The following is an 11,807-nucleotide window of genomic DNA, read 5'->3' on the forward strand; positions in this document are numbered from 1 at the left end:
ACATCAAAGAAAAAAAGAACACCCAAAATGTTATTGTGAAATGTTTTAGTTTTTTTTAAGGAAAACAAGAGTCCTCATTTCTATGTAATTGTTTATTGTACATGCTCACATACATAAAAGATGTATTTATTGTATACAACAATGAAGGGACAGGAGGCTTTTCACCCCCTAAAATGTCTGTGATGTTTCAGGAGGCTGGAACCTTCATCTGAGGAAACTTTTCTCTAAATTTGGCCAACGTCTTCTTCTCCAAGTTAGATTTCCTGCACCGATCCCGAAGGAACTTCTCTATACGTAACCTGCCAGGTGAAAGCAGAGAAACACGTATGAGCTTTGACAATATATACCCGGGGTGTCCAAAGTGCTGGGGGGTTTTTTTAACGGCCCGCGCACATCCTGAAAATGTTATTGCTGAAAAGTGGAATAACAGAGTAAACAGGTGAAAAGTTACAATGTTGACTCTAGTAACACAAAACTGTGTAATTGCTCAAAAAATAATAATCAAAATCAAAGTTATTAATTATTGACATATTCAGGGCTCCAATTACTTCACATCAAAATCTATTTTGAGGAAATTTTGGCATATTTTTTTTGGACAAAGAGCCTAAAACAGACAAAAAAATTTAATTAACGGATAGATTTGAAGTTGATGTAGAGATTCAAGCCATGAAAGTGAAAAGACACAAAAAATATTATGACTCATTTTAACACTTTTATTAGTGGGGCCCTTTTGGGTCCCCAATACTTTCAGTGTTGTTCTTTTTAACAACCTGTCATTGCTCAAAAAATATATAATGAATCAAAATCAATATTGTTATGAATTATTGACCTATTTCAGGCTCCAATTATTTCACATGAAATATTATTACACTTTGAAATATTTTAGAGAAAATTGTTGCATATTTAGTGTTTGATGTAAAAAACTAATTTACCGGTATATGAAAAAATGGCATAAAACAAAATGTCATTGCTCAAAAAAAAAAAAAAAGAATCAAAATTAATATTGTTATGTTTGACCTATTTACTGTAATTACTTCACTTCAAATATTAAACTTTGAAATATTTTTTCGCCATAATATTGCGTATTTTATGGTCGTTATACAAAAAAAAACAGTTTTATATGACAAAAAGGGCATAAAACTAAATAAAAAAAACTTTAATCGGCGAATAGATCTGAAGTAAAAAAAAATATGTATGACTTATTTTTAACACTTTTACAAGTGGGGCTCTTTGCATCCCTCAAATGTAGTGTTTATTTTATTTTATTACTCAAAAATAATCAATGTTATTAATCATTGCACTATTTCAGGCTCCAATTAATTCACTTCAAATATTCCACTTTGAAATATTTTAGAGAAAATTGCTGCATATTTAGTGTGTTTGATGTAAAAAACTAACTTTTATATGAAAAAATGCCATAAAACAAAGTCATTGCTCAAAAAAAAAATTAATATTGTTATGTTTGACCTATTTACTGTAATTACTTCACTTCAAATATTAAACTTAGAAAAAAAATGTCGCCATAATATTGCATATTTTATGTTAGATATACAAAAAAAATAGTTTTATATGACAAAAAGGGCATAAAACTAAATAATAAAAGCTAATCGGCGAATAGATCTGAAGTAAAAAAAAAAACACTTTTACAAGTGGCTCTTTGCATCCCTCAAATTTAGTGTTTTTTTATTTATTACTAAAAAAAAATCTTATGTTATTAATTATTGAACTATTTCAGGCTCCAATTATTTCACATTAAATATTATTACACTTTGAAATATTTTAGAGAAAATTGTTGCATATTTAGTGTGATGTAAAAAACTAAATTTTATATGAAAAAAATGGCATAAAATAAAATGTCATTGCTCAAAAAAAAAATTATGAATTAAAATTAATATTGTTATATTTGACCTATTTACTGTAATTACTTCGCTTCAAATATTAAACTTTGAAATATTTTTTCGCCATAATATTGCATATTTTATGTTAGATATACAAAAAAACAGTTTTATATGACAAAAAGGGCATAAAACGAAATAATAAAAACTTTAATCGGTGAAAAGGTCTGAAGTAAAAAATTTTTTTTAAATCTATGACTTATTTTTAACACTTACAAGTGGGGCTCTTTGCATCCCTCAAATGTAGTGTTTTTTTTTATTTTATTACTAAAAAATAATCAATGTTATTAATTATTGCACTATTTCAGGCTCCAATTAATTCACTTCAAATATTCCACTTTGAAATATTTTAGAGAAAATTGCTGCATATTTAGTGTGTTTGGTGTAAAAAAACTAACTTATATGAAAAAATGCCATAAAACAAAGTCATTGCTCAAAAAAAAATTATGAATCAAAATTAATATTACGTTTGACCTACTTACTGTAATTACTTCACTTCAAATATTAAACTTAGAAATATTTTTTCGCCATAATATTGCATATTTTATGTTAGATATACAAAAAAAATAGTTTTATATGACAAAAAAGGCATTAAACTAAATAATAAAAACTAATCGGCGAATAGATCTGAAGTAAAAAAAAATATGTACCGGTATGACTTATTTTTAACACTTTTAGAAGTGGGATTCTTTGCATGCCTCAAATTTATTGTTTTTTTTATTTTATTACTCAAAAAAAATCAATGTTATTAATTATTGAACTATTTCAGGCTCAAATTAACTCACTTCAAATATTCCACTTTGAAATATTTCAGAGAAAAGTGTTGCATATTTAGTGTGTTTGATGTAAAAAACTAACTTTTATATGAAAAAATGCCATAAAACAAAGTCATTGCTCAAAAAAAAAATTATGAATCAAAATTAATATTGTTATGTTTGGCCTATTTACTGTAATTACTTAACTTCAAATATTAAACTTAGAATTTTTTTTTTGCCATAATATTGCATATTTTATGTTAGATATACAAAAAAAATAGTTTTATATGCCAAAAAGGGCATAAAACTAAATAATAAAAACTAATCAGCGAATAGATCTGAAGTAAAAAAAACACTTTTACAAGTGGCTCTTTGCATCCCTCAAATGTAGTGTTTTTTTTTATTACTCAAAAAAAATCTTATGTTATTAATTATTGAACTATTTCAGGCTCCAATTATTTCACATTAAATATTATTCCACTTTGAAATATTTTAGAGAAAATTGTTGCATATTTAGTGTGTTTGATGTAAAAAACTAAATTTTATATGAAAAAAATGGCAAAACAAAATGTCATCGCTCCAAAAAAAAAAAATGAATCAAAATAAATATTTTTATATTTGACCTATTTACTGAAATTATTTCGCTTCAAATATTAAACTTTGAAATATTTTTTCGCCATAATATTTCATATTTTATGTTATATATATGACAAAAATGGCATAAAACTAAATAATAAAAACTTTAATCGGTGAAAAAAAATTGTTTTTAAATGTATGACTTATTTTTTAACACTTTTACAAGTGGGGCTCTTTGCATCCCTCCAAAGTAGTGTTTTTTAAATTTTATTACTCAAAAATAATCAATGTTATTAATTATTGCACTATTTCAGGCTCCAATTAATTCACTTGAAATATTACACTTTGAAATATTTTAGAGAAAATTGCTGCATATTTAGTGTGTTTGGTGTAAAAAACTAAATTTTATATGAAAAAAATGGCAAAACAAAATGTCATTGCTCCAAAAAATAATAATGAATCAAAATTAATATTGTTATATTTGACCTATTTACTGTAATTGCTTCGCTTCAAATATTAAACTTTGAAATATTTATTCGCCATAATATTGCATATTTTATGTTAGATATACAAAAAAACAGTTTTATATGACAAAAAGGGCATAAAACTAAATAACAAAAACTTTAATCGGTGAAAAGGTCTTAAGTAAAAAAATGTTTTTAAATCTATGACTTATTTTTAACACTTTTACAAGTGGGGCTCTTTGCATCCCTCATTTAGTGTTTTTTTATTTTATTACTCGAAAAAAAAATCAATGTTATTAATTATTGCACTATTTCAGGGTCCCATTAATTCACTTCAAATATTCCACTTTGAAATATTTTAGAGAAAATTGTTGCATATTTAGTGTGTTTGGTGTAAAAAACTAAATTTTATATGAAAAAATGGCAAAACAAAATGTCATCGCTCCAAAAAATAATAATGAATCAAAATTAATATTGTTATATTTGACCTATTTACTGAAATTACTTCGCTTCAAATATTAAACTTTGAAATATTTTTTCGCCATAATATTGCATATTTTATGTTAGATATACAAAAAAACAGTTTTATATGACAAAAAGGGCATAAAACTAAATAATAAAAACTTTAATCGGTGAAAAGGTCTTAAGTTAAAAAATGTTTTTAAATCTATGACTTATTTTTAACACTTTTACAAGTGGGGCTCTTTGCATCCCTCATTTAGTGTTTTTTTATTTTATTACTCGAAAAAAAAATCAATGTTATTAATTATTGAACTATTTCAGGCTCCCATTAATTAACTTCAAATATTCCACTTTGAAATATTTTAGAGAAAATTGCTGCATATTTAGTGTGTTTGATGTAAAAAACTAAATTTTATATGAAAAAAATGGCACAACAAAATGTCATTGCTCCAAAAAAAAATAATGAATCAAAATAAATATTGTTATATTTGACCTATTTACTGAAATTACTTCGCTTCAAATATTAAACTTTGAAATATTTTTTCGCCATAATATTGCATATTTTATGTTAGATATATGACAAAAATGGCATAAAACTAAATAATAAAAACTTTAATCGGTGAAAAGGTCTGAAGTAAAAAAATTTTTTTTAAATGTATGACTTATTTTTTACACTTTTACAAGTGGGGCTCTTTGCATCCCTCAAATGTAGTGTTTTTTATTTTATTTTATTACTCAAAAATAATCAATGTTATTAATTATTGCACTATTTCAGTCTCCAATTAATTCACTTCAAATATTCCACTTTGAAATATTTTAGAGAAAATTGCTGCATATTTAGTGTGTTTGGTGTAAAAAACTAAATTTTATATGAAAAAAATTGCAAAACAAAATGTCATCGCTACAAAAAAAAATAATGAATCAAAATAAATATTGTTATATTTGACCTATTTACTGAAATTACTTCGCTTCAAATATTAAACTTTGAAATATTTTTTCGCTATAATATTGCACATATGACAAAAATGGCATAAAACTAAATAATAAAAACTTTAATCGGTGAAAAGGTCTGAAGTAAAAAAAATTTTTTTTTTAAATGTATGACTTATTTTTAACACTTTTACAAGTGGGGCTCTTTGCATCCCTCCAATGTAGTGTTTTTTTATTTTATTACTCAAAAATAATCAATGTTATTAATTATTGCACTATTTCAGGCTCCAATTAATTCACTTCAAATATTCCACTTTGAAATATTTTAGAGAAAATTGCTGCATATTTAGTGTTTGATGTAAAAAACTAAATTTTATATGAAAAAAATGGCAAAACAAAATGTCATTGCTCCAAAAAAAAATAATGAATCAAAATTAATATTGTTATATTTGACCTATTTACTGTAATTGCTTCGCTTCAAATATTAAACTTTGAAATATTTATTCCCCAAAATATTGCATATTTTATGTTAGATATACAAAAAAACAGTTTTATATGACAAAAAGGGCATAAAACTAAATAACAAAAACTTTAATCGGTGAAAAGGTCTGAAGTAAAAAAATGTTTTTAAATCTATGACTTATTTTTAACACTTTTACAAGTGGGGCTCTTTGCATCCCTCATTTAGTGTTTTTTTATTTTATTACTAAAAAAAAAAAACAATGTTATTAATTATTGAACTATTTCAGGTTCCCATTAATTCACTTCAAATATTCCACTTTGAAATATTTTAGAGAAAAGTGTTGCATATTTAGTGTGTTTGATGTAAAACACTAACTTTTATATGAAAAAATGCCATAAAACAAAGTCATTGCTCAAAAAAAAAAAATTATGAATCAAAATTAATATTACGTTTGACCTACTTACTGTAATTACTTCACTTCAAATGTTAAACTTAGAAATATTTTTCCGCCATAATATTACATATTTTATGTTAGATATACAAAACAAATAGTTTTACATGACAAAAAGGGCATAAAACTAAATAATAAAAACTGATCGGCGAATAGATCTGGAGTAAAAAAAATTTTTTTTTATAAATGTATGACTTATTTTTAACACTTTTACAAGTGGCTCTTTGCATCCCTCAAATGTAGTGTTTTTTTTTAAATTTTATTACTCAAAAATAATCAATGTTATTAATTATTAAACTATTTCAGGCTCCAATTAATTCACTTCAAATATTCCACTTTGAAATATTTTGGGGGAAAATATTGCATATTTTGTGTTTTTGGCATAAAAAACAGGGTTTTGATAAAAAGGGGATAAAACATTAAAAACTACTTTATAGACATATAGACCTGAAGTTGATCTTGATTAAAAAAATAATAGTAATTAATTAACCTCTTAATGCCCAAGCTGTTTGTTTACATGCTTTTTTTTATTTATTTTTGCTATTTGGGCTTATTGGAAAACTAATTAGAATAAAAACTAAGAATCATCTTTTGAAATGATGTACTTAGTCCATAAGTACACAAACGTGTACTTCATGTTTAGTGACATGCTAATTCTTATTTTTACACTTTTTTTTTTCCAAATTCCATTGTATGTTATACTCTTCTGACACCACCAGATGGCAGTATAAGTGTCCACATAAGGGCCATAGGACCCCAATTCAGTAGTGTACACAATTTTGGAAATAAGAGCTAAAAGGTGTTGTCCACGCATGTGGCCACTAAGCCTTTAGAGTTAATATAGGACTTATTTTTAACATATTTACGACTGACATTTGAAAAAAAACTTGGTTACATTTTTTTTTATAATATTGTAATGGTTTTGAAACAGAAAAATATCAAAATAGCTGCCGCATGTTTTAATTTTTCAGTGTGGGGCCCTCAGTGGAAACACTTTGAACCCCCCTGTTGTAGTCACTTCCTGTTAAAACTCCAAAATAAAAGCACAGCAGAAGATTGTGCACTGGGTGCTTCCTACCTTATGTGAGGTCCAACAAAGTGCGGGGTGTAGAACCTCTTGCGCTTGTATCTTCTGTTCATGTACCAGGGAATGGCGTACTCCTTGAAGCGATACCTGGAAGGAAGAAGAAAGATGTTGTCGCTGACGAAGCGCGGTCCTGCAGTACTCACTCACCAGTAGTTGTATCCAAACACGTTCCTCCTCCAGGCCCCCGGTCGCCCTTTCTCCTGGCCCGTCTGGAGCAAACGCAGCGCCGTTTCTCGCTCATTCACCACCGTCTCCAGCCTGATGATGGAGCGCTCCACCTGCCAGACAACACACCTGGTGGCCTACCTGGACCAGCAGAAAGGATGATGTCACCAACCTTCCTGATTCTCTCCGGACTGGGCATCTGGACCCTCTGTCTCTTGGATTCCTGCTCCAAGGTCAGCAGCATGTTCTTCTCCTTCAGCAGCACGTACCACAGTTTGTGCAGGTCCTCGTTGCTCTTGGCTCGCAGGTACCTGGCCGTCCACGGCGCACCTGCGACATGATCACGTGGGTCAAGTGACGCGTGACCTCAGGATCCACATGCCCTACCTGACTTGACTTTGCTCTCTCCCCAGTTCTCGGGCGAGTCAAAGAACTCATCCAGGCCTCTTCTGACCCCGCTGGTGTGTAAAGAGCGAGTCTGGAGCAGGCTGACCTGGTCCCCACACCAAGACTTGGCCCTGCTGAGGACGGAAACCACACCTTCTTGAGAAGGATGCAACCATTCATCGCTCAGAAAGTAGCTTCCATTCATCCTTTACCGGATGGAACTCCCAAGAAGGTCATTCAAGTCAAATAGAAGGTAAAAATATGTTTTTTTAAAAGGTAAAAGAAGGTGAAGAAAGGTCCATGGAAGGTAAAGGTGGTAAATAAAATGTAAAAGCAGGTAAATAAAATGTAAACAAAGTTGAATAGAAAGTAAATAGAAGGTAAAGTTAGCATATAAAAAGATAAAAGAAAAATTTAAGGTAACAATTAAGTAAATAGAAGATAAATAAAAGGTAAAATATGGTAAATAGAGAGTAAAATAAGGTATATAAAAGAAAGTAAATGGAAGATAAAGGAAGTTGTGGCTTGTGCAGCCCTTTGAGACACTTGTGATTTAGGGCTATGCAAATAAACTTTGATTGATTGAAGTTAGATAGAAATTTAAATAAGGTGAAGAAATGTAAAGGTGGTAAATAAAAGGTAAAACGTTGAATAGAACGTAAATAGAAGGTATAGTTAGCATATTAAAGGTGAAAGAAGACAAATTAAAGGTAAAATAAAGTAAATATAGGGTAAAATAAAGTATATAGAAGATAAACGAAAATAAATGGAAGGTAAAAAAGGAATATAGGTAAAAGAAAATAAAACAACGTAAAGGATGGTCAAAAAAAGGTAGATAAAAAGTAAAACAAGATAAATATAAAGGTAAACAAAAGGTAAAGAAAGTTATACAGAAGGTAAATAAAAGGTCAACTAAGTTAAATAGAAGGTAAAGAAAAGGTAAATAGAAGGTAAAGGTGGTAAATAAAAGGTAAAACGTTGAATAGAAAGTAAATGGAAGGTATAGTTGGCATATAAAAGGTGAAAGAAGAACAATTTAAGGTAAAAAGTAAATATAGGGTAAATAAAATGTAAAATAAGGTATATAGAAGATAAACGAAAATAAATGGAAGGTAAAGGAAGTTAAATAGAAGAAAAAAAAGGAATATTTGTAAAAGAAAATAAAACAACGTAAAGGATGGTAGATAAAAGTAAAACAAGATAAATATAAAGGTAAACAAAAGGTAAAGAAAGTTTTACAGAAGGTAAATAAAAGGTCAACTAAGTTAAATAGAAGGTAAAGAAAAGGTAAATGAAATAAAAGGTAAACTAAGTTAAACAGAAGGTAAACTATTGTAGAGAAAACGTAGACTACGTTAACTAGAAGATCCATCCAGAAGGTAAAGGAAGGTAGATAAAGGACAACCTAAGAAGGTGAAATAAATACATTAAATAAAAGGCAAAAGTAAAATAAGGTCAATATAATGTAAACTAAGTTAAATAACAGGTAAAATAAGAGGTAAACTAAGTTAAATAGAAGGTAAATTAAGGTAACGAAAACGTAAACTAAGTTAAATAGAAGGTAAATAGATCAACTAAATTAAATAGAAGTCAATAAAAGGTCAACAAAGGAATATAGAAGGTAAACAGGGGTAAAGTTGGTGAAAGAAGGCAATGAAGGTTATGGCAAGTACAAAACATTTAACCTATTTTCCAGAAAATACGCATTGAGGCTATAAAGTGTGTTTTATCTGAACAAACTAATCAATAAATCACTAGATTACTAAAACAATCAATGGCTGCAGCCCTAAAATGTCACACTTGCTATCCAAAGGCAAATATACCACAGGACTATTTGGTTATTTGCATTATCTCATGAAAAGTTATTGGCTTATTCTGGAAATATGAGATCATATTACATATTACTAAATGAGTATATTGTGTGGAAGTACATTGCAGTGACTTTAGCATAATTAATAAACACAATATGCTCCAGCACCCTCCGGGACAAGCGGTATAAAATGGATGGATGCAGCACACATTGAAATGTATCACCCCGAATGGACACAAGTGGAATTAGTGATACATACACGCAGTTCTTACCTGCAAATAAACGGCTTGACATTGGTCCAAGTAGCAGCAGCAGTCTGAGTGTGTATCTGCGAGGATATACGACATATGTTGTGAAACTGCTTGCAAAGACTCACAACGCGTCCTGCTGAGGACACCGCCATCTTTGCCAGCCCAATTACCCAGCATGCATTTCCCCACAAGAACCCCTTTTTTTCGTTTTACTGATTTACCTATTACACCAAGCACGAACTATTCACTTCTATGGACACTTGTAAAAATAAGTACAAAAAATAAATATACAAAAAAATAAATAAAACACATTGTTTTGCCCGCACCAAATATGGCGGTTTTCTCGTCAAGTCTTTCAACAGCGAATCACATTGCGTGATGTTGGCAGGCCTGCCCACAGTGGTGACCATGAGCCAATCACATTGCGTGTTGTTGGCAGGCCTGCCCACAGTGGTGACCATGAGCCAATCACATTGCGTGTTGTTGGCAGGCCTGCCCACAGTAGACACGGTGGCTACAAAAACCTTCCCTTCCCCATTTACTTCCGTGGTCATGTTTCCTCTTACGTCATTGACAGCGATCGATAGCACTTCGGCTTTGACTGCCCGTCGCTGGAAGGATATTTCGTCTTTGACAGCTGCTGGAATCTGAAGAAATCGAATATTGGGTTTTTTTTGTACAGGCGCGAAGCAGGACAGTCGCGTGCAGGTTAAGGACCCGCGGCAACTTTGTGATTTTATTGGACGCAGACCCGGAAGTAAATGGGGGAGGGAAGGTTTTTGTAGAGGGAAGAAATTTGGCGTGACATGGCCGTGAGCCAATCACATTGCCTGTTTTTTATATATTGATTTTATTTTTGAATTTTATAAACCTTTATTTATAAACTGCAACATTTACAAACAATCGAGAAATAATAATAATTATTAAAAATAGGTACAAAAACGGTACAAAACAGCGCCAGGGGGGTTGTAAACTCAAAGTAACTCAAATACAATGCAAAATATATATTGTGACATGTTGTTATAATGCTGTTTGTTACTTATGTATGTTATGTTGCAGCTATTTAAAATAAGTTTTGTCAATTTGTTCTGGCCCGAAATAAAGTGGCCCTTTGAAACATATTTTTGTCTTTGTGCGTTGTATGTAGACCACGGTGCTTAGCAGAGTTCAGTGATGCAAATGCATTTAAGTTGATCCACAGATTGTATTATTCTCCAGTGCAATAACAGCACTGAAATGAAGGCTAAAAGGGCATTATGGGAGCCTTAAAAAATTAAAAATCAATCAACTAAATAGTTATTTTCACAGTAACGCATTACTTTTTGGTGTAAGTAACTGAGTTAGTAATTGAGTTACTTTTGAAATAAATTAAGTAGTAACTGTAACTAGTTACTGGTTTTCAGTAACTAACCCAACACTGAACATATATAACAAAGTGCAAAGCCATAGGCTCACACAAGTTCAGTAAATAATTTAAATCACATTGCGTGTTGTTATTATACTATTGGCTAAGTTTTATATTCATAAATGTAGGTTTCTCAATACCCGACCTGTTTTGTGTGCCTTTAAAAAATAATTAGAAATGTACTTTAAAACGCTTTTTATCTAGAACAACCAAAAAGCTATGAAAACTATGATGCTGTGCTCCAAATTTGGATTATTTACGGAACTTGTGTGAGCCTATGGCTTTACACACACTCACACACACACACACACACACACACACACACACACACACACACACACACACACACACACACACATATATATATATATATATATGATTCTTTTTTTGTTGCTTTATTGAGTTTACAACCCCCTGGCGCTGTTTTGTACTGTTTCTGTACTCGTTTTGGTTATTATCATTTCTTTGATTGTATGTAAATGTTGAATATTATAAATAAAGGTTTCGGAAAAAACTACAACAACGTTCCGTGTTGTTGGCAATCCCATAGACAGTTTATAAGTAGACACAGCATTGGCTGCTGTGATGCGAGAAATTGGGCCGCCATCTTGAAGTGGTGATGAGGAGCCGGCGAGCAGCCTAAACTGACAGTTGACAGGTAGAAAACAAAGATGGTGTTCAGCGTTTTCCTGCTTAAATGAGCGGA

The 11,807-nt window shown here is 30.3% G+C and overlaps 1 protein-coding gene across 2 annotated transcripts; it reads right to left on the reverse strand.

Moving 5' to 3' along the window:
• Positions 1–83: 83 nt before the first annotated feature.
• Positions 84–9,881, reverse strand: mrpl47 (mitochondrial ribosomal protein L47). Of its 2 annotated transcripts, none has more exons than XM_062027839.1 (6): positions 9,718–9,881; positions 7,636–7,766; positions 7,421–7,578; positions 7,231–7,361; positions 7,075–7,170; positions 84–299 (listed from the first exon to the last, which is right to left on the reverse strand). In XM_062027839.1, the coding sequence occupies exons 1-6, from the start codon at positions 9,846–9,848 to the stop codon at positions 188–190; spliced, it is 759 nt and encodes a 252-aa protein (XP_061883823.1). In that variant the 5' UTR covers positions 9,849–9,881; the 3' UTR covers positions 84–187. The 2 variants fall into 2 exon arrangements, with proteins under 2 accessions (XP_061883823.1, XP_061883822.1); XM_062027838.1 differs by having other exon boundaries at positions 7,636–7,769; positions 9,718–9,876.
• Between the last annotated feature and the right edge of the window lie 1,926 nt (positions 9,882–11,807).

This window comes from Entelurus aequoreus, linkage group LG19 (genome assembly GCF_033978785.1).
Source record: "Entelurus aequoreus isolate RoL-2023_Sb linkage group LG19, RoL_Eaeq_v1.1, whole genome shotgun sequence".
Classification (NCBI taxonomy): domain Eukaryota; kingdom Metazoa; phylum Chordata; class Actinopteri; order Syngnathiformes; family Syngnathidae; genus Entelurus; species Entelurus aequoreus.

Excerpts from the sequence above, each read along its gene's own strand:
- mrpl47 (XM_062027838.1), bottom strand. The coding sequence starts at position 9,848 with ATGGCGGTGTCCTCAGCAGGACGCGTTGTGAGTCTTTGCAAGCAGTTT. Across the intron at positions 7,362-7,420 it reads GTCCGGAGAGAATCAGGAAG|GTGGAGCGCTCCATCATCAG; the intron begins GTTGGTGACATC and ends GTTGTCTGGCAG. Across the intron at positions 300-7,074 it reads TTTGTTGGACCTCACATAAG|GTTACGTATAGAGAAGTTCC; the intron begins GTAGGAAGCACC and ends TTCACCTGGCAG.